This window comes from Opisthocomus hoazin, chromosome 3, assembly GCF_030867145.1.
Source record: "Opisthocomus hoazin isolate bOpiHoa1 chromosome 3, bOpiHoa1.hap1, whole genome shotgun sequence".
In the NCBI taxonomy this organism is placed as follows: Eukaryota; Metazoa; Chordata; class Aves; order Opisthocomiformes; family Opisthocomidae; genus Opisthocomus; species Opisthocomus hoazin.
The window spans coordinates 58,852,609-58,876,292 of NC_134416.1; the positions used below are offsets into that span (position 1 = coordinate 58,852,609).

At 41.7% G+C, this 23,684-nt stretch overlaps 1 protein-coding gene across 11 annotated transcripts in view; it reads left to right on the top strand.

Moving 5' to 3' along the window:
- Positions 1–239: 239 nt before the first annotated feature.
- Positions 240–23,684, top strand: part of PTPRM (protein tyrosine phosphatase receptor type M) — a 499,856-nt gene continuing 476,411 nt past the window's right edge. For all 11 annotated transcript variants that reach the window (XM_075416445.1, XM_075416446.1, XM_075416448.1 and 8 more), the window contains exon 1: positions 240–704. In XM_075416445.1, coding sequence (XP_075272560.1) covers positions 632–704 — 73 coding nt within the window. In that variant the 5' untranslated portion in view covers positions 240–631. The remainder of the gene's footprint in view (positions 705–23,684) is intronic.

The window sequence follows — 23,684 nt, forward strand, 5'->3', positions numbered from 1 at the left end:
CTTCTCTCCCCCGCTGCCCCGCGAACTTTCGACACGGTCCCGCCAGGCGCGGAGCCGCCGGTGGGGGGGGGGCGGGGCGGCGGCGCGAGCGCTCCGGCTCCGCCGGCGACGGCCGCGGTCCTGCCAGCGGCGCCCCGCCGCCCCGAGCCCGCGCCGCCTCGCCCCCTGGCGGGGGAGAGCGGCGGCGCCGGCGGCTGGGCGTGACTTTCCGCGCTCCCTTCAGCCTGCCGGGGGGGACCGCGAGTCAGTGAGGGAGCCGAGCTGAGCCGGGACCAGCGGCGGCGCCGGGCGGAGGGGCTCCGGGATTAAGGGTGCCACCCCCCCCCCTCCCGGGCACCGGGGGAGGCGAGCGGCGCGGAAGGCGTGGGGCGTCCGACGGGGGAGGCGGAGCGGCCCCCGGGGCAAGGGCAGCGGCGCGGCCGGAGGAAGGCAGGCGGGCCCCGGCTACTTCGCGCCCCTCTTTCCCTGAACGCGAAGAGAGGGCGAGGAGGGGAAAGCAGCCGGCCGGGCACCGAGTGGGGGAGCCCGGGTCCCCCCCTCCCCGCTGCCTGGAGGGGGGCGAGAGGGACGCCTCCTACTTTGGCAAACACTTTGGCACTTTGCTGGATCCGGAGCAGGAAGGGGTGGAAATATGGGGAAAGTTGGAACTTGCCTGGTTACTTTGGCCGGACTTTTGCTGGCGGCGGGAGCGCAGACGTTCACAGGTAAGGAGCCGCCTCGTCTGCCCCGGGGCCGGGCAGCGCGCCCGCGGGCGGGGGGGAAGCGCCGCTGTTTCGGAGTTGGTTGGGTTTTGGTTTGGGGTTTTTTTTGTTTTTCTTTTTCTGTGTTCTTCTTTTTTTTCCTCCCCGTCCGTCTGGCCGGGCTGACACTTCGGAGCCAGGGGAGGAAGCAGCGTGCGGAGGCGGCGGTGCCGGGATGCCGCTGGGCTTGCGCCCCGGTGCCCCGGCGGGGAGGGCGCTGAGGGGAAGGGCGCGGGCCCGGCGGGGCTGGGCAGCCCCGGGGCAGGGCCGGAGCGGCGGGCGGGACCCAGGCTCGCCCCGCCGGTTCTCCGCCGCCGACTTCCCGAAAGTTTCCCGCTGCCCCGGCCGGGGCCGCCGCACTCCCCTCGGCCCGGCGGCGGGGGAAGGAGAACTTGCGGTGCTCCCCGGCGGGCGCCTCACCCCCCCGGTGCCTCCTCGCTCGCCCCCGCTAACCCCGGAGCTCCCCGCCTTTCGCGCTGCCCCGCGGTGCGGCTGTGAAACGCCGGTGGAGCCGCAGGTGAAGCCCCCGGCCCCTGGTTTTCTGCAGCCCCCCCCAGATGGTCACCTCGGGCGGCTGCGCCTGCGGGGTGCCGGGGTTCGTGGCCAGCGAAGCGCCCCGCCAGCAGCGTTCTTCTGTTCCCGGGAGTCCTCGGGCTGCAGCTGGTTCTCCTCGTCTCGAGTCCTCTGCCTGCACCCCTGTCCTATTTATATGTTGAAGAAACCCGTAATTTCAGACGGAAATTTGGGTTGTGAAATAGTTCTGTGTGCTTCACTGCAAAGAGTAACCTCGGATTTTCTGTCGTTTGTTTTGTTCCTAACGTCATGTTAGTACAACTGAAAAGCACGTTAAATTGAAGACATCTGGTCTTCAGTTCATGAGAAGTGTGCTTTGATCTGGTGGGAAGCAGGACTTTTGACTTTCGTTGTTGCTCCGGCTGCAGAATAGTTTATATTTCGTACGTTGCGTGTTGCTTCTACGCAGCACTGTAGCTAAACCAAGTTTGACAGGTAGGAATTGGTGATCTGTTTTTAAACTTTTTTAAAAATTAAAAAATTCTAGGTTTATATTGGGTTCCAGGGACCTTTGGTGTACGCAGCTGCATTTCCCCCCAGCATTTTTTGCTGCAGATGAGACTGAAGGTCCCTGAGCAGAAAAATCTTTTGTACCTAGGTGATATATAACAATGATGAAATCTCTTCTAAATACTCATGTGAGGATGAAGCCATGCTCTGTACTGAATTACAGAACTGAACTCATGTATATTAGCCCTATAACTCATTAATATTGGAAGTCTAGTGCCCAGACTTCAGTGAGAGCTCTTGCTTTATTGAGATAAATCCCTAACTCATTGCTGACCTGCGTGAACTGTCTTTACTTCTTGTTTAAAGTTAAGCTAGGGCAACTCTTCTTCTGGGTATTTAAGTGACTTGTGCATGTAATATGCCGGTACTATGTTAGGGTCAGCATTTACGTGCCGTTCATGTTGCTGAGGAACAATGCCACATTAGTGTTAGATTTGTATCTGCTGTATTCATTTCCATTGCCACACACTGTGTAAATAACTGTGATATAAAACGCAAACAGTTCAGAGATGACCTGTGCATATGGTTACTCTAAAGGTGTGATTCCAACCCTTCCTGAGCACAGAAAAACAGAAGCTGCAATTTGCATGCTTCAGTGAGGTTGCAAAGGATGTCATGGGGTGCAGAATCTGGCCTGCTTTCTGCCTGTGTGTGCATATGTACATGTATGTTAAACATTGAATGTAAAGATTATTTGTGAAGATGCATGTACAGATTTTTTTGAAATACTGATTCTTGGCACTAGAACAGAATTGATGAAATTTCCATTTTTGTACTTTGCCATTTGAAGTGTGTGCCTAGGAGTCATTTTTGCTTGGGGGAAAAAAAAATGCTGTTGCTTTTGTTAAAAGCTTGATGCATCAGTGTCGCAGAAATTAAATTACAGAAAAATCCGTCCTTGAGTTGAGTGGTTATCTTTTGTAATAGCTATTCCTTGTTGCAGACGGGAGTTATTTGACTAACCTATAAAAAGTTTAAAAACAAACCAAGACAAAAGAAACAAAATCAACTCCATGTATGTTCTTAGCAAAGAATAGCAGTGGGTGAGTTAAGTAATCTTTGGCATTTATAATTCAATTTTTATTTTCACCCTTTTCTAAAATGACTGATTTGTTGTACAGAGATTGGTTCTAACATTGCTGTCAGCTATTGTTTTATTTGAGTTTCTTACTTAGAAAATAATCTTACTGAAAAATCAGATCTTGGCTTTTTAAGGCCTGGAAGCTTTCAAGTAATCTTTTGAAAGCAGCTTAACAGTTAATAACAGTGAGATTCTCTCCGAGTCCCTAACTAAAGACTTTAAAATTCTGGATTCATCAGTTCAAGAAGCAAACAGTTTCAAGAATTTAAATGTAAGAGATGTTGCTAAAAACATTGTCTTAAATGGACAATGCTGTTGAAAGTTTTTTGTAAAGTAGCTGGGATCTTTCCGCAAGAGTAGTTTTTGGTTTAGGTTTTTTTTTTTATTTTAGTTTCTTTCTGAGAAACTGGAGCACACCTAATTTAGCTGTTTTTTGTTTATAATTATAACATAAATATTATTACGTGGGCAAAAGTTCCTGAAATGAAGTGTTCCTGTCCTATGAAATGCCACCTGACTCCAGTGTTTCTTCTTCTATCTCCTTGGTAGATTATTCAGATGAAGGAAAGCAATCCACTCCTGTAAGCGATTTAGGTCAAACATGGAGACATGGAAAGTTAGAAGGGACATTGTAAGCCTAAATATTAGGTGTTGCATAAAATGAAGGGTCTGGTTGAGATGAGTTCTGTCAAATACCAAAATGGGGAACTGAAATTGAAGGCAGGGAGATGTGTAATAGAACTCAGAAATAGTGTTTTTATGAAGGCATAGTGTTCAGATAGATGTAAATGTGCACACAGCCCGAATTCTGAAATTGCTGCTTCTTGCTTATAACCTGAATCTGACCGAGGGAGGGCTATTATTAGGTTGTTATAGTCTCTTTCACTATGGAAAGTGACAAGGTTGTATATTAACACACTCTTTTAAGTTTTAGTTTTTCTGAGAAGGGATAAGTCCTACTGCAGTGAGAGAGATCCATGGGTGGATGGACGGACTGGCTAGAAGTGCTTGTAATGAAACTTTGCACCAGGACTAGTGGCAATTATGAGGAAAAGAACAGGAGGAAAAGTGCTGTATAAAAGTTGAAAATTACTTTTACTAGTGACTAGTAAAGGTTTTACATAGAGAATAGTAGTCTTCAAGCTATTTCATGGATTGAAAATTCAAAAGCTTGCATTCTGGATAGATATTGTGCCTTATATTCACCTACTTCATTTATGGGTGTAGGCACTCTGGAAACAAGAATCACATTTTCCAAAAACAGATGTAAGGAAGAAGTTTGACATGCTGAAGTTGAAACTTACTGTGGTGATGTTGATGTTTGGTGACTGCAGAGAGGGAAGATGAAAAGAAAGAATATAGGTTAAATCTTCATAGGTCTTATCACAGCTGAAATGAAGTTCCTGGCAATTGGAGCAATCTATAGAAAATAAACAGTTTCTGGTATAATTAACTGTGTTTAAAGAGGTTTCTCAGAGTATTCAGGTTCTCTGTTTGGAAGTCTTTAATAGCTCTTCTGATTGCTTTATCAGCAAAGAGCTCCAAGTGTGGTTGTATCTTTGTATCTCACTTTAACAAATTCTGCTTTTGCTTGCATTGCTTATTGCACCTGCTTTGCTTCCTCTCCACCCATCCATCAAGTCCGTATTCCTGCACTTCTTAAGGGAAGTAACATATGCCGGTGAAAATGCAGCTTTATTAGCGGCTGGCACAGTTGTCAGCTCATCAACAAAACTATTCCAGTTAAAGTTCATAGTGTGGCCTCGCTACACAGTGAGAGCTGTGGGGGAAGGTTCTCAAACCAAACTTCTCCCTGTCAGGTGAATAGGCGAATGACTTGATTTGTGTTTTACGCCTAAGAGTATTTGTATTTAAAATAGTCCAGCAAATTAATGGAAGCATGTTGAAGAATTGGCTTCTAAATATGGGTGGTTTTCTTTCTTTTTTTTTTTTTAACTTTTGACAGATGTAATAAAGTTTGTGTTCCCCTGTAAACTGATATGAAGGTACTTTAGAATGCTTCCAGTAAAAAGGAGAGTCTGGGCTTTGGAAGCGGCACATTTTGTCGAAAAGGAAACTGTGTGGTGGGTATGTGTGTTGAATTGTTAAATGTATTTTACTTAGCTATTCCGGTCTTGTTCTGGTGTCAAAAGTCAGTAATGAAACCATCAGTAATTAAAAATCAATGCTACAAAATATTAGAAGGATGTAATAACACTGGGGGAAAAAATCCTGTTATGTTTATTTGGTCTTACAATTTAGCGGTCATCAGAATCCGTGAGGAAAACAAAGTACAGCGTCCTGAGACAATATAGCAGCATATAATTTATGAAAAAAGAATACATTTAGTGCTCACAGGAGTTGCTAGATTGTCAGCTAGAGAGATCAGATCCTCAGGCAAATCACAAAACATGTTAGAATAGAGCGAGTAAGCTTCTGAACTCCATCTCACTAATGTCATTTGAGTCTGACCTGAATAAATGTGGAGATCATTTATTTTTCGTGTGCACTCGCTCATACAGTGAGATGGTCAGTGAATGTGTCAGACAGCCTAGCTGCCAATGGCCAGGTCAGTTTTACACCTTACTGCTGAGACAGTCAGTTCAGTTTGCATCCTTGGATTCAGCTAGGGGAAGGTAATAGGGGTGGGCTTGATAGAACAAAGTCCAGTGATGTTGTGGGGTCAGGGCCTGCGAACTGATCCTGTGTTTCACATGTTGTAACTTTATTATGCTAAAGGAAATACCATTTGATAGGGAGATCTCTTGTGTTTAAACCTTGTTAGTATCACTGTCAAATACTTATTTGAGGTAGCTACATCACTAAGTTATAAAAGTGTTTCCACAGAAAATGACTGCATTTATGAGCCTTGCAGCTCACACGTATGACACTTGTATAAAGAAGCAGTTCTGGAAACTTTCCCAGGAATAGATTATTTGTTGATGTCTGAAGGCAGCTGAATTATCGTATGTCTGCTCAATTTCTTTAGGAAAAACGGAGTATTTCATTTGATTTTGCTGATAACTTCCAGATCTGTATTTCTGATTTATTGTGTAATGTTATCAATGTGTTAAAAAGCATTTCAGGAAACCAAAACCAATTTGGAACGTATGGTCATATGTTTAGAATGAAAAAAAAAGGAAATTTAGCAATAAATTTTACTGTGTAACTTTATTCACCCTACTATGTTCACATACATCTTGCTGATTTTTGTAGTGTCTTTGTGAGTTCTGCCTGCTGTGGTCTGCTGCTGATCACTAGGTGTAGCTGCATCTCTAAATCCACTTTTCTGTAAACTAGGCTTTATGAGAATGTAGGTGTGTTTGGAGCTGGGGAGGTGTGAAAGTATATGATGGATTATTGTGACCTAGAGAATTTGAATCCATTGGTGGCTTGTTTGCATCAGTTTGATTATAATACAAATGAACTTTTGATTACTTGTAAAAGGGCTGATTTCAGTATAATTGTTAGTATTCAACAGATGGATGAATGAATGCTCTAATATAATAAAAATGCATGAAATTACAAAGAAATTGTCAGTGCTTCCCTATCAGTTTAAATGCAAGTGTAATTGCTATAGAGATCCGATAAGGTTATGTCTTAACCATCTTGATTGATCCTTGTCTTAAAGAAAAGCTTAAGTGTTGTGTGGGTATATGTCTTCTCACAATCTGTTAAGAAGCTTTCTGTTCCATTCAAAATAATTATTTTCAGAAATGATGTTGCTATCAATGGAATTCTGTACTCATTTTGGAATAATGTGTTGGTTTTTAAGCCATGCGACTTCCATTAATGTTACAAGGGGGTACAGAGGCTAAGTCCCTACATACGCTTTAAAAAGGAAGGAAAGACTTTTTTGTGCCCGAATTTCTGAAAGTAATAACCGTAAAAATAATACGCCTCTAACACATACTCGCGCTCAGAAGCTGCAGGGAATAGGAAAGAAGGGTCTCAGCCAGAAGCATCTGACTCCACAGTGACCCTTCGCCACATAAGGAGCAGTGGCAGGAAACAAAGTAATGACCACGTTTGTTCAGACAAAACCACAGCAGTATTAGGAAGAAGGAGTTCTGAAAACAGATTGGAATTAGGGTGTTTGAGGGTGAGAGGCGGAAGGTGGGAAGGAAGGAGTAACATTTTCTGGAAGTGTAAGAGATGAACCTTACTGGAAGAGAAGATGTGCTAGAAAAAAAGCTGAAGCCCTAAAGGCAGCTAAATTACATCTGGAAAACATAAATGGATTTAGAACTGTTTACATTTTCTTATTTTTGTCATCTTAGTTTTGAATACATTTGTCTTTAATAATATATTCAAGGCTCTAATATGTCTTCTGACAGCTTTACATAGCAATAGTTAGTTTATTATCTTTACACATATGGTTAAGTGTAACAACGTTAATGATTTTTTTTTTTCTGTGGAGTGGTGTAAAACCAACATTTTGCTTGCTTAGAGTGAGTTTGCCCTGATTTACGGAGCAGTAAGTTTTGGTTACGGTGGGGTTTTTTGAGGGGTAGATTGGCTTCCCCCCCCCCCCTTTTTTTTGAAATCTTCTTCAATGTTAAGCTATCATAAATATCTTTTACAGCACTGTTTTGTTAATCACAAGAAATGTGGGTTTGCTCTAGAATAACTAACAGCTAATTACCTTTTTCATCACTTTAGCTCTTCATTTTCTAGGAGAATGAAATAGAGCATGATGTGCCTGTATTAGAGCAGGGTTTCGTTGTTGGTTTGGGTATTTTTTGAGGTTTACAGCACAGTTATTTTGGGGAAGTTTTCAGAAAGATTGTGCTTTATTACCTTGAATCCTATCACCTCTTTTATCCTTAACTCTAAAATCAGATATTGTTTAGACTCTTTATTTCTGAAAGTAATACACTGGATAGAATACTTTTGTCTGCGACCCTTTGTTTTAATTCTGTAGTGTATAAAGGTAGGCTGATTAGGTGAAAGGACTGTTTAGTTGTGCTGATGATATTCTAACAAAAGATTGAGGAGGATATTACAGGAGTTGCTGTGCACTTTCAGGTGAATGGATAGTGGACCAGTAATGTCTTGAGGTTTTCGTAATGGAATTGTTCTTACAGGTAAATGAATAGAGAGGCTTTTCACATTTGTTTTTCTGGTGAATGTAGACTAGACTGAGTAAATAATTTCCATCCATGATGTGCACTTCTATACTTGTGTATATGCTTGTAATCTATGCACTAGTTTATACGCCCGTGTCTTAAAATGCTGATGAATTATTACCCTTTAGCAGACTTTTGCATTTTTCATGGTATACTTACAGCAGAGGTGGTTGCAGGGGGGTTGTATTTATTTTTTCTCTCTTTTTCTTTTCCCTGTAAGGTCAAACAATTCCTTATTTTGGGAGCTGATGCTTGGTAATTCTACAGTGGCCGATACAGTAGTTTATGACCAAGAAAATTGTCATCTACATGCACATCTTAAAGTTTTGGTTACCAAGCCTACATAATTTCTGAGGGTATGCAGACGAAGAGGATCTCTGGTTTTGAAAAAAGAGTATTACCAGGCTGTATCTGAAGCACAGACTGAAATTTCCTAAGGGGACTGGCATTGTCCTTTACCCATGTAGAAACTCCTGTTCATCTCACTTCTGCTATTTTCACATTCATGGCTTTTTTCTGTTTTAACAGACAGTTCAGCGAGCAGTTGAAAACAAACACGAAAGTCAGGTGCCCTCTCAGTGAATTGTGTTAGGTCTCAGATCAGACATAACTTTTTTCTGTAGTAGTTTGGTATAGTTGCTCCCTCATGTTATGTGATTTGCATATCTGTTTTGTTTGAAAAGAAAAATTTCATTTTCCCATCCTTCTAGTAAATAAAATCAATGCAAAAAGTCCAATGTTTCCTAACAACTCTCTACAGCCTGTTCAGAGTGTGCTCGCAGGCTTGGTAGAAACTTGTGAGGAAATATGTTCGTTTCAAGGTTTGACACTGTTTGAATATTTGTATAGGACTATATCTAATCAAATGTAATTACTGTGGTATTTCAATTGATTATTGTAATTCAGGATCAACAGTGTTTTGATGATTACAATTTTTGGAAGTTACTACTATTTTGATAGTGTAAGATCTCTTTTACTTAACTGTTTTAAGATGTGTTGTAAAATCTTAACCAGGATATGATTTTGTCTCAGTGGAACTTTCTGAGCCTGGAGATTTTTCTGGTTCCACATTGGGATGACATAGCCTGACATGAATCATACCACTGCAGCATGGCATGAAACAGACAGATATATATTTTAACTCCCATTGTGATAGTTGCTTAGTGATCAGAACTCCTACATAGATGTGGGGGACCCGGATTTAAATCTGTGCTCTGGCATTTGACTGTGACATGAGTGAGGATCTTCATAGCCAGGCTTTTCTGTTCCTTTTGTGGATTTTTGTTTAGTTTTGACTAGTAGGATTTTTTTTTTCGTGGATGAGAAATCTGCTAAATTTCCATTAAAAATAAAAGGGGGGGGAGAGAGGGAGAAAAAAGGAGGGTGACAGTTCAGAACCCCCCAGCATGTTTAGATAAAATCTACAGCAGTCTCTTGTCACCACCTGTAACTTCAGTTTTCCCTAGAAACTCAACAGTGTGCTTTAATACTGTCACGTGTTTAGGAGATAGAGATAGTTGTGCACATTTCCAGGAGCCATAGTACTCGGCGGAGTAGTGCTTATGTTAATGACTGAGAATTGCTATAGCCTTTTTTCATTTAGTGTTACCTTTTCGGAATTCTGCAGAGTAGATGAAGATTATTTTACAAAGCTCTGCATTCAACTCTTTAATATAAGCACTTTACATAACACATCACTTAAGCTGTTTTTCTTTTTAACTTCTGCAGAGACAGCTATTACTGAAGTAATTTCTCAGTTACGTAAGGTAAGTTGTTGTCCCAGTAATAATTTTAAGGCACTGTGCGGTTGGTACCTTCTTTACTGTGTCTGAGAAATGTCCTCTTGATTCAGTCCTAGCTCAGGAGAAAACCTTTGCAAGCAACTTTTTAAATATGAAAGCAACCTTTTGGGGTTAGGTTTGTGAGTGTCATGGGAAACCAACAAAAGCAAAACACAACTGAAGTTAATACTTATTTAAAATCTTAGAGGCTGGAAATGTAAAATGGAAGCCTGTATATTGCCCAACATTACTACCTTCTGTTTATAGTGACAGCAAAGCACGTGGATTGAAAACCACATACAAAGTTCATGAGGTATGTTTTATTTATTTTAAGAATTGTTGTTAGAATTGCCTACTTAAATCTAGGCTAGTAAGGGATTTATGTGAATTAGAGTATCATTTTCATTTGGGGATTTGGAAAACACTGGGGTTTGACTGTTTTATTTACTTAAGACTGAGACAAGCACACACCCTTCAGAGCAAATGCGCATTGAAATTGGGTAGGGCCCAGGAGCCCAAGACAAGTTGAAATACACTCTTGACATAAAAAACTGGCTTCTGCAGCAGCCATGCAGCAACAGCAGATGCAGATTGGGGTTTTAAATGAGTCTTGCAGAAGGTTCAGAGATGGATCTTTTTATGTACAATTGCTTAGGAGAAAGTCAGTTTGTCCACTGGAATCTGTTACTACTTTGCATCCTGATTATCGGGGAGTTAAATGTTACCCAGATTAAAAACCTCACGTGACCACAAAGAGGCGTGGATGTAAAAAGTGTTAAAATCATCTTCAAGGTGTAGCCCAGTATCTAGCATGAGATTATCGATGCAGGGAAATGACATAGAAATAACCCCTTAAGAATAATATCCCTCAGCTACTTCTGTTTTATTTTCAACCATAGACAAACATACTGTTGGGCTTGTGGGTTCATTCACTGGCAGATCCGTTGCTGAATGTGCACTTCAGTTTTACTCACCTGTGCCTTCCTTTGTCATGTAGTGGACTTGGAGTCTTGAAGTGCAGATAGTGATTCTGGGTTGGAAGTAGGGGTGAAACCTTAGTTATTGCGTATGTTCAGACAGAGAAGTTCAGATAAAGACTGTCTGGACTTGGTCTAGCTGTATTGCCAGGGTCACTTCAAGCGGAATTAAGGAACATGCATTGTGCTTGCATTGGCTGCTGCTTTGGAAATTCTTTCTCTGGTTTCTACAGAGAAACAGATACAGTCTTTGGAAGTCTAAATTCTTGTTTTGGATGATACCTGTTATGACTCAGTGACTAATGGAAATAGAAAGCAGCTGTGGACTAATTCTGGCATCAGTGGTCAGTGGCTCAATGTAGTGGTCAATGGCTTGATGTCCAAGTGGACGCCGGTGACGAGTGGTGACCCTCAGGGGTCCATCCTGGGACCAGTGCTGTTTAATATCTTCATCAATGACATAGCGAGATCAAGTGCACCCTCAGCAAGTTTGCAGACGGCACCAGGCTGAGTGGTGCAGCTGGCACACCAGAGGGACGGGATGCCATCCAGAGGGACCTGGACAAGCTTGGGAAATGGACCTGTGTGAACCTCATAAGGTTCAACAAGGCCAGGTGCAAGGTCCTGCATCTGGGTCGGGGCAACCCCCGCTATCAGTACAGGCTGGGGGATGAGGGGATTGAGAGCAGCCCTGACAAGAAGGACTTGGGGGTACTGGTGGATGAAAAGCTTGACATGAGCCAACAATGTGTGCCTGCAGCCCAGAAGGCCAACCAGGTCCTGGGCTGCATCAAGAGGAACGTGGTCAGCAGAGCGAGGGAGGGGATTCTGCCCCTCTACTCCTCTCTGATGAGACCCCACCTGGAGTCCTGCATGCAGCTCTGGAGCCCCCAGCACAGGAAAGACATGGAGCTGTTGGAATGGGTCCAGAGGAGGGCCATAAAGATGAGCAGAGGGCTGGAGCACCTCTGCTATGACAAAAGGCTGAGAGAGTTGGGGCTGTTCAGCCTGGAGAAGAGAAGGCTGCAATAAGGTCTCCGCAGTACCTGAAGGGGGCCTATAGGAAAGATGGGGAAAATATTTTCAGCAGGGCTTATTGTGATAGGACAAGGATCAATGGCTTTAAACTAAGGGAGGGTAGATTTAGACTAGATATGAGAAGAAATTTTTTAGCATGAGGGTCGTGAAACACTGGAACGGGTTGCCCAGAGAGGTGGTGGAGGCCTCATCCCCGGAAACATTCAAGGTCAGATTGGACGGGGCTCTGAGCAACCTGGTCTACTTGAGGATGTCCCTGCTCACAGCAGGGGGGTTGGGTTACGTGGCCTTTAAAGGTCCCTTCCAACCCAAAGCATTCTATGATTCCAAATCCGCCTCAGTGAAGTAGTGTCTGACAGGCTTGTTTACTGCAAATCAGTGCTTGTAGTGGGTGGATCGCAGGAGTTTTGGGAACCACTCGCTGTGAGTGAGAAATCGCACTTTTCCAGAACTGACTTTTATAAGTCTTCCCAGACTGCGGAGTACCATGCTATATTTGCAGCAGTGAAAAATGAATTCTGGCTTGTATGCCAGAATTAGATGATGTGCATTTCTGGGCCTTTGGGAGTAGAACTGCAAAAAAAAAAAAAAAAAAATCAGATCTGTGTGCTTGAAACTGACATTGAGCAAATACATGACATTCACCAGCAGCCCCATTCACATGATTTTAGTGCTTTGACTCTACACAGTGGTCTAGCAATGAAAGAAAGAATTGGCCAATTATAGTAATCTACTAGAGCCGTGTACTCTGGAATTTTGTGCAGAGGAAGAGGGCGGGTTCTTACCTGCTCTCAGTTCCATTTAAAATTGCACTTTAGTACCACCTACTCCACAGCAAATAACATACATATTTAACAAAGCTGTTAACCACCAAGACACCTTTAAGAATATATTGCTTACCTGCCACCTCCTGTGCTCTCTGCCTCCTTTTCTCTGCTTATGTCTGCTCCTCATCACCACACTCCGCAAATCACAAATCATTTGTGCCTTCCTTTGCTACCTTCATCCTTTGGGCAGCTGTGACTGAGCTGAGAGGAGAACTGAGACTGGAGGATGGTAGCTCTGATTGGGGTATCCTGTGGGGCCGTGGGCCACTCTGTTGCCGTTACAGGTGGGAGATCTACCTGCATGTTTTGAGAAAGCCCCAGAGCCTCTGGGGAGGCTATGACAGAAGCTCGGGGATACAATTCCTAACTGCCTGAGTATTATTCATAAGAAGTTTGGGTTTTGTTTTTTGTTTCTTTTTGTTTTCCCGAGGCAAATCAAAATGGTCCCATACATGTGCCAGCAAAGCATGTACTTGTAAGTACGTACTGCAAGCTAGTCAAGTTTAAGTCTTAATTTGCATGGAGTGCAGTCACCCAGAACACTTGACAGAAACAGCAGGCAGTGCTAGTGGGGAATGAGATACTGTGGCCAGATCTAGATTTCAGACCAGATGGACGTTATTCATAATATTATTTGGGTGTGAATAGTTTTTACTAGAGTGTGAAGTAAACTGATGAAGATTTTTTGTTTGTTTGTTTTTCAAGCTAAAAAGAATTCGTGATGCTGGCACTACTTATATAACAGAAGCTTAAAACTTAAAGATGAATTAAAGTCAGTTTGGGGCATACTATGAAAATAATTATGAAAAGCTCCTAGTGACGTAATAATTGCAAGTAAATCAGGTGTTCATACAAGTCAGTATAAACACACCAATATCAGCAATTTGTGGAAACGTAGTTGCACATATAGCTTTCTGGAAATTGGAACAGCACTTTTCAAACACAGCAATTGAAATTTGAGTTTCTTGGTAATAAGTAGAGTGTTCTTTGCCTACTCAGCCTGCCGTTGAAAATTCATCTGGAATTTTCTTATCTGTGGACAAAGTGCCATTAAGTAGTATGCTAAAGGTATTGGCTCTTTTCTAAATCTTTTGAGCACTGTTTGTGGGGAGAAGATAATGCAGAATCTTGTATTGCATAGGTCTGCTTCCTTTATTAATGGATACAGAATAAATGTTGTATGCAGAGATTTAGAAAATGGTTGCTTCTTTATTTAAATCCTGCCGTTAAATGTTGTATAATGTCCATACCTTGGGTTAGCCTGTGTTGTGTCCATGCTGACATGGTAGTTTTTGCCATTGTTTTTATGTGCACCTCTAATGCATTCAAAATGCATATGCAGTTTGTCTGTGCTATCAGTACTTATTTTTTTACCAGTTAAAATTGTCCTTTAAGATGAGTTTGAAAGTTCCCACTCTACTTAATGTGCAAATTATTAACATGGTTCCTACTGATGAAAGTTCAGTATACAAGCAGGATGCTGGCCATGCTTACAGCATTTTGTACAATACAATACATGTTCTCTTGTGCAGAAGCTGAAGTGGTCTATTAAAGCATTCAAGTTCTGCCATCCATATTGAGAGCAGAAGATTCCTTCTTAATCCTCATATGGCTGATGTCTCTGCTGGAGTGTTAATAGATAGTCTAATTTGTGAGCTAAATTACTAATTGTATTACGAGTCTAAACCTTATTAAGCCTTTTGTGTAGAATTAGATCGCAGAGCTTTGGGAAGCTGAATACGGGTTGGGTTCTGTCTCTTCTCTTTAATGACAGGAGGAAGTTTTACTGGCGTCTTTTCTTCAAAGCTGCATAGCTCTGAGACTGCGACTGATTCCTTTTGCTGCCTTCTACAGCATCGACAGAATCCCAGGTTTGAAAAGCAGGGTGACATTGAGAGAGTAACTGAAGGTTTTCAAGTGGGGTCTCCATTACCCAAAAGGAGTAAGGTTCTGTGTTTAGCTGAGGTGAGGCTGTAATTGGGAATACAAAGGGGGTACTCTGATCTTGTGTACATACACTGTGTGGCAGTTCAGCTGTACGGGAATTGTTGAAATTGTGTAAAGGCTTTAAAAAGGCTACAGTTATGTAACAGGATAGTGAGTTTGGTAGAGGTATATTACTCTAAGAAGTTCAGGTAGATGAACTCTTAACTTCAACAAATCACTTGAGTTAGATTTTTATTTCCAAAGATGTTCATTACCCACCTAGAGATGGAGGATACTTCCCCTGTCGCTCAGCTGTGCTGCTAGATTTAGTAAGCATTCCTCATCTGTTTCTGTGGAAATCTGGCTGGGTTAGCTGACACTGTTTTAAGAGGTGGTTCATGCTCCCCGTTCTGACTTTGCAGCGGAGTCAGCCTGCTAATGCAGCCCTGTTGGAGATGGAGCTAATGGCCTCCATGGCGCATCAGTAATAAATAAAGTGGGGTTGGATGGGGCTTTGAGCAGCCTGGTGTAGTGGAAGATGTCCCTGCCCATGGCAGGGGGGTTGGAACTAGATGATTCTTAAGGTCCCTTCCAACCCAAACCATTCTGTGACTTAATGTATTTTGACATAACTTGCAATAAATTTTTATGTTGATGTGAAAAATGGCTGTGAACGATTGCACCTTTGATACAGAAATATTGCACCTATGGTAATTCATTTTCCTTAAGAGAAAATATTCACGTCTACTCCATACATTTTCCTGTGTGTACATGAGGTAGAATTGCAGTGGTATCAAGTTTTACTCTACACACTTTACACAACAGCACTCTAAGCTATTGTGAGAAACCATTTTTATTTTACACCTGAAGCTGACAGGGCTCTGTATGTACTTAATGGCTTTGCTTTTTACTGTTGTAAATTAATGCCGTTTGAAATGCATGGACAATAAATGAAAATAATAGGATATATAGCTTGTGTCACATCATCTTATATTTTTAAAGAGCTCTTTCTGTTTCTGCATCGCATTTAGTAATATAATTTATAGAGCATATCAATAAAAAATTCGCTGCCTGTCCTGGAAGAGAAAATTCAGAGGCTTCTGCATTGTTCTGCTCCATGTGCATTGGTTCTCTCAACCTACACACTGTGTACTTACTATGTGAGTGCGAGTAGAGCAGCCAGAAGTCATTGCCAATAGCCGATTGCTGTCAGGTGTGCCTAGAAGCCTGTATTTATTAGGGGTTTCTGTGTAGCTCCCAAATTGATTATCATGCTTGTTAAAGTATTTTGATAGGTGAATAGTTTGTGAGAGAGTTTTTGTAAGTTTTACAAAAAAATTCTAGCATTTACTTACTCAAACACAGTATGTCTTGAGATCAAAGCTTAAGAGCACTACATTCTAAATTTCTGCTGAAGGGGGGCAATCGTGCTGAAACTCAAAATTTATCTTACCTGCCTTTTGGTAACAAATGCAACTTGCACTGGCTTAAACTTGCAGATGAAATAATTTTGGGATCCAGGAATGACAGAACTTCAGAGATTTTTGTGCGCTTTGTCAGAGGTGTGGCTAGGAATGTAATGATTGTACCAAATTGGGCTGCTGCTTCTGTAGGAGAGTAATGCAGGTCATTGAGGCATATATGTTGTTAGAAAGGCTGAACTAATGTTATAAACCTTGCAGGCCTGATCTGATGGCCTGCGAGGGACTAAAGCAGTGTGCTGTGTGTTTATTTAAAAAAGCAAATGAATTACTGCGTGCCCATCCTAAGAGCGCTAGTCCCTTGTAAGAGAGGATTTCACACCTCGGCATCCCTGGCCTTGCTTTCTGTCAGTTAAAGTGCTGATGGATGTTATCCGGGAAAGGGTTTGTCTTGCTGTTCCCTCGTGTTGATACTTGCTTGTAGGTTGACCAGGCAGATGCTGTTTCTTATTGACTTAGGTGTCTATGAGGAGGAGAGGACAGGCCAGGCTGCCAAGACTCTCTATATTCACACCCGTGTCCACTTGCTGTCTTTTCCTCCATCCCTAGACTCTGTGCTTAAAAAAGTAGTTCATAAGATCGGTGTCCTCCTGCTCTGATTTTTGTTAAACAGTCTCGGGCATGTTCTTAGTCTCCCTTTGGCTGGTTTTATTTATTTGCGGGGGTGCCTTGCCTTTGGTTTATCCCTTGGATGGGAAGTGGTAACTGAGCATGGTTGTTTTCGTTGTGTTCGTTTTGTGCAAGAGACCAGGTTCCCATAGAAAATGGGAAGAGCAGATTAGAAGGGTCAGTGTTATTTCACATCACTATTAAGTACAGGTGTCTTTTACTGGAGGTAGTACAACTGAAAACAGAGCACTGAGTCATGCTTTTTATCTTTCAGGGGGTGTATAACAGCTTCCTTTTCAACTGCAACTACCAATTTAAACAAATAATTAAGTGGCCTGTTAATTTATTTTGAGAATTTCTATGCTTAAATGTATTGTTTTAGTGTTCTTGGTTATGGAGAATGCAATATGGATCTTGTGTTTTCAAATGGCAGCATTTGGAATTTTTATCTTCTCTTTGGTGCTCTTCAAAGTATTTCAGATGTGGCGTCTGATCTGATAATAATCTGATAACTAGGTGCAAAAAACTACATCGACTGAAGTTTTTGCTGCTGTTTTTCAGCTTCTTGAGGCTGGGAGGAAAGTAGGTTCCAGTAAATAGCAGGGGGCCACAAGAGCTACAGGTATGGAGTAACTGGGGAGTTTGGTGGTCACGAGGGTCTCTGTATACTTTTACATCTGTGCTCCATGTGATGACTTTATCTATTTAATGAACTGGGATAGAAATAAAATTTCAGAATATGAGTTTCAGTAAATATGCCCTTTTAACCCTTCACACAAGTAGCTGATAATGTTTGGAGAGTACATGAGAGGTAGGGCATTTCCAAACAAGGAATCGTAGTTTTAATTAAATTTGCCCTCAACTCTGCACAATTGTCTGGTTTGGCTTGTAGGTATCTGGCAAGAGGGAGACTTATGGATGCTTAAAAGAGCGAATTATCTCTGTCCCCTGTTAGGTTGTGCCCATCCAGTGGGCAATGGCATACCAGTGATTCAAGTCAGGAATGAATATTTGGGGCTTTGAAGAAGTTGAGTGTTTTTTTTTTCTTTTTTTTTTTTTCCTGTAAATAAAGTTTTGTGATTATGAGAAAGGGGATGGGAGGACAATTGTGAGATAACTACCTGCTTTACAGTGCTAATTATGGTATATATTACATATTATTAGGGAACTTTCTGTTGCCACTGGCAAAATCTTCCAGTGGGAGGTACAGGAGAAAGCTGTTTCAGAAGCAGAGCGCAGTAGAGAAACCTGGCTCCGCTCTTGTGCGTGGCAAGCATGGAAGTTGATATTGTTTATTGAAGCTGGGAGGGCTGCCGTGACAAACCTTGAAGTATTGCATCTTAGCCATAGAAGACGCCAGTGATATCTGCACTGGCTCAGGGGGAACTAAGCTTTGAGCTAAGGAATTTGTTCTAGAAGTCTTCAGGGGATTACTACTACTGTCACTGCATGAAATGTAGGGACACTTTGTGCATGGACATGAAGCTTTATAAAAGTATTGCAAACTAAGAGCTTTTCAAGGTACATTTAGTTGCAGTGCTTTTCTGCTTAGACTTGCTTATGGTCTCCTATATTGCATTTATGCTGTGGGAGTTTGAGAGCTGTGGCCTTGGTGTTTATTCCTAAAGGAGGGAACACTTGTATATTTAAAAAAGAAGGGGGGGTGAGAGGGAAGAAAAAAGCATAACTGTGTGGTTGTTATGTTAAATGAATTTTAAAGCTGGTGAGAAGAGGTATTCAGAGATGAGAATGCTTGGGGGGAGAAATGAAAGCACGTTGAAGCTGTTTCCCCTTGAGGGCTTTAGACAGGATTGAGAAGAAGTGGTGCATACTGAAGCCTTGTTTATAGTCTTTCACTTACTGTTAATAAAACAGGGATGTTCTAAAAGGTTTCCATAATTAAAATGCAGTCCTTGAGTATAGTGCATTTGCAGAGTGGTCTAAAGCCCTGCTGCCTCTCAGACTGCTTAAATTATTATTTATAAAAAATACTGCAGTGGACTTAGTGTTTTGAAGTTGTTTTCAATAAGAATGATGTTAGAAATGTTGGATATTGAATAAATGAAAATAGAACTTATGGGGAAGCTGATAAGTGTACAAATTGACTGGTTAGTAACTAATTACCAGTACAGAGATTGGTTTTGCCTTCCCCCTTTTTTTTTTAATTGGCTGAATATTAATAAATCTGGTTTATTTCTGGAAAACAGCAAGTTTTAATGGTCTGGCAGAAATTCATAATAAAAAAGCTAAAGAATTAGCATAATAAATAATTATTGCTTCCAGGGTTTTTATTGTTAAGATAATAAAATGTTAAAAAGCAAACCACTTGAGTAGAAAGTAATTGCACTGACAAGCACCACACAGCTAGCATTCACAATAAAGTAAACCTTCCCTCAATGTCAACCTGATTTGCTATCCACATAAATGCTTCCTCACATTATGGAAATGTGCTTTTTCTATCAACAGAAAAGAATAAAACTTTAGGCATCTAATTAATCTTCTCTGACATTTGATTTCATACTCAGGTTAAAACATGAGGCAGGTGGGTCTATTTTTCCCCCCTTCTATGTGCATGACCACAGGCAAATCTCTCCATTAATGTCAGGCTGCATCTGTGTGTGTGTCTGTGCCACATGTCAGTCATTAATGCATTAGTGTCGCTTGTATTTGATTCATATGCATCAGTTTTCATATCTGGAGGGCTTGGTAAATAGGGAACCGCAAGGCTTCAGCTATACATCATAGGCATTTCACCTTGACCCTCCCTGTAAAGGAAGAGGGACTTGACTCTATAGGAGAGGGATTAGGAATGGTAATTTGTAGCATAGGGAATTTCCAAGTTGGCATGATCAAGTAGAAGAAAAAACAAAACTGATTTGGCTTTGACATTTTCATTGATCAAGAGTGCTCTTGTTAAAGAAGACTAAGAACTTTAAATAATGCCTAACTGTATTACCTGCAGTAGTTTAGACTTGTTGATGGCAGGATTATTTTTCTGAAGTGCACAGAAAAACTCTGCAAAACTAGTTAGATGCATTATGGGTATTTTATTTTCTGAAATTCTAGTTAAGGTTTCTGCCAGAGGCAGTGTGCAGCACTTGAAAATGTGATGGTTTGACCTTGTGTGCTGAAACCTGGGTCACTCTTGTATTTTTGCATACTTGGGTAGTACAAATGTTTAAAAAGACACAGTTAAGAACTTGGATCTAAGTAGTAGACTCTGTTTATTCTTAAAAATAAAACAGTGATAACCTTAAGTGGTTTCATAATGAAAAGAAAGTCAGCAATCTGAAAATATCTTCATGAACATAGTTTGTATATTAAAATATTTTCCTGTAGTGTTTGCATGCAAAATCCCGTGGCTTTGGGAAATAAATATTTGCTTATGAAATCAAAAAGTAATAGGAAGCATCGGTTTTGTTTTGCTGACTAAATGCAAAAAGTACAAGCATCACTGGTGAAGAAAGTCTGATTTTTTACTGGTATTTTTTAAAAGTTAAGCTCTAAACTTAAACTTATGTTTCTACTGTCTGTCTGCTGCATAGTAAGCGTGTGAGTGTTTTTCTCTGCATTCTGCATAAAGGGCTGCATGCTGTTTGGAAGAAGTGGTCTACAGCAGCTCCTAGCCATAGCTGTATAGCAGCCCATTCTGTAAATCACTTATTAAAGGTGCTGAAGAATTCTTCAAAAAAGTGTGCTAGATCAAAGAAAAATGCATACATGTACAACTTTGATGTTTATGCCAAATTGGCTATATATGATTAGTATGTTACCAGAAGTTAACAGGCAAAAATTGCGAGAAATATTCTCATTATGATGAGCACTGCACTGAGTAGATGGGTACTTCACGCATCACCTGCTTTTGAACAGTGACAGGCAGAATCTGATGCCAGAGGAATTGGCATTTAGACGTAAAAAGAGAGAGATCTACTCATAATTAACTGTTGGTGACTGTGGCTTTCACTCTGCTGTGTTGGTGCTTGGTTTGACTGTCTTCCCTTGGAAGGCAGCCTCACCAGGCGGAGGTAGGAGAGGGAACCGGAAAACACCGCTGCCTGCTGAATCAGTCCCGACTGGGGTTCTCTCTCTGATTCTTTTTGACAGACTTTGCTTTCAAGAAGTGGGACTAGAAACCAAGAGGAGGAGCAGTAACACAGCTTTGGTCCACAAATAAATTTTCTCCACCTCAAAGAATGAATATTGCTGTTCTAACAGCTTTTAAGAGACTATGAACTGTAGATGTAGAGTTGGAGAAATGCCTTCCTACTTGATACCCCACGTAGGTGAAAGCTGCAAATTTTGTTAAGAGAGCAGTTGTAATGCTTTGCATTTATGTCCTGCAGTTTCTTTTTGGTTGCTTTTGGAAGGGAGTAGAGTCACAGCACAATTAAAGTGGGAAGATGCTTCTGTAGATTGTCCAGCCCAGCCCGCTGCTCAGCACGCAGAGCGCTGACTTCAAAGCTGGATTGTGTTGGTCAGGGCCTTGTCCAGTTGAGATTTGAGTATCTGTATGGATGGAGGGGGGATCCCACAATCTCTCTGCGTTATATGAACTTGTAAAATATGAGCTTTAAAAATTGTGCAGTATGTTAGTACAATATTTTTATACAAGAGAAAAAGTTCATTGAGAAAAGAAATTCTAGAGTATATTAAAACATAAAAGGTAAAAGCTAAAGGATTTTTTTAGGCTTCTGAATGCAGTGCATTTGAAATGCATCTGTCAGGAAAGTCTTTCTAAGTACCTTTCTATAGTGTTGACAAATACTTTTAAGGGTGCCAGTAATGTAAACTCCTGTTGCTGTCTGTCTAGTTTTGTTCAGAACGAATATGGTTGTACCAGTGACCACTTCTGATTGTGCTATTTTCCAAACAATAAAATGATGACTTATAATGAAGTAAGAGATAGTAATTCCAGAAAACATTTAAATGTGGTTTTCAAATTCACATAGCTTGAAGGCATACACTGAACTACTTTCATGGCAGAAATTTTCATTGTATAGTACCAACATTCTTGTCTAATAACAGACAATACTGGAGCTCTCCCTAATGAAGATGCTTTTTTCAATTAAAAATTCAGCAAAGAGAAAATACACACTGATACTAAGCAGAAAACAAATTGCAGAGCCTCTAAAATGAGAAAAATGTATTAAAAAAATCCCTGCAGAGGGAAATTAGTAGTTCAAGGATGAGAACTACAGGTTTTTAACTGAGTTTTGTCCCAGATAGCACTGGCAGGGAGCGAAGCGCTACTGTCAACTTTGAGACTCCATGGGGAGTTTTAAAACGGTGGAAGGAAGGCGAAGTGATGCCTCTAGAGAAGTTTCTGGAAAGGAAAAACAAGCACAAACATGTTTTACTTTTGCAGGGAAATTAGAGGTTATTATACAATGTCCAAAGATTTTTTCCTATACTTTTTTTCCCTAATCGGTTTAACTGTTGTTCACTTTCATTTCAGTTGGGTTCTAATCATTCCAAGTGCTGTAGAAGCCTAAACCTTTCTTTTTGTTTGGAGAACAAATTAAGAAAGACTCAGAGAAATGGGCCTGACTAGACATGGTTTGGATCCCAGGCATGCTGGTATTCACAGGGGTATGGGTTCATGTGAGACTTGCATAGCATAAGTCTCTTGCTGTCCTCTTCCCTCATTTGTCCTCTTAGCAATAAATTTTCTTCTTGCCTGAAATGCGCGAAGTGATGAGATGACACATGCTGGTCATTTCCAGGGGATTAAAGTTCATGTTTTCAGAGAATTTGAGAGTTTATAGTCACAGTAAAAACATCTTGCTAGTAATCACTGAGCAGTGAAAAGGTTATGGGTTATTCTGTGTTAAAATTAATTACCATGTCAGACTTCTAATTATGAGTTGGTGTATTATAGCTGAGATTTCACGAATGACTGAAATATAAATTTATATCTTTCATTCTGTGTGTCAGAAATCTCAGCAGGCTCTGTAGAATCGACACCTGAGAATCTAGACTCCAGATGCAATTCTTTGCTGTGTAAAATGCATATTTTTTTCTTTAAAGTTCTTTAAAACATTGTAAAGGGATTCTTTGTTATTTTTATGTAGTTACTGCTGGATTAGCTAACAGTGTGCTGGTTTTGTCTTATCAGGGGATAAAAAGCACACAGAATCACAGAATCACAGAATAGTAGGGGTTGGAAGGGACCTCTGTGGGTCATCTAGTCCAACCCTCCTGCCGAAGCAGGGTCACCTACAGCAGGCTGCACAGGACCTTGTCCAGGCGGGTCTTGAATATCTCCAGAGAAGGAGACTCCACAACCTCCCTGGGCAGCCTGTTCCAGTGCTCCGTCACCCTCAGAGGGAAGAAGTTCTTCCTCATGTTCAGACGGAACTTCCTGTGCTTCAGTTTGTGCCCATTGCCCCTTGTCCTGTCACTGGGCACCACTGAAAAGAGCTTGGCCCCATCCTCCTGACACCTACCCTTCAGATATTTGTAAGCATTTATAAGGTCCCCTCGCAGCCTTCTCTTCTTCAGGCTGAACAAGCCCAGCTCCCTCAACCTCTCCTCGTAGGGGAGATGTTCCAGTCCCCTCATCATCCTCGTAGCCCTCCGCTGGACTCTCTCCAGTAGCTCTTCATCTTTCTTGAACTGGGGAGCCCAGAACTGGACAGAGTACTCTAGATGAGGCCTCACTAGGGCAGTGTAGAGGGGAAGGAGAACCTCCCTTGTCCTGCTGGCCACACTCTTCTTGATGCACCCCAGGATCCCATTGGCTTTCTTGGCAGCCAGGGCACACTGCTGTCTCATGGTTAACCTGTCGTCCACCAGGACACCCAGGTCCCTCTCCGCAGAGCTGCTCTCCAGCAGGTCCACCCCAAGCCTGTACTGGTGCATGAGGTTGTTCCTCCCCAGGTGCAGGACCCTGCATTTGCCTTTGTTGAACCTCATCAGGTTCCTCTCTGCCCAACTTTCCAGCCTATCCAGGTCACGCTGAATGGCAGCACAGCCTTCTGGTGTATCTACCACACCTCCCAGTTTGGTGTCA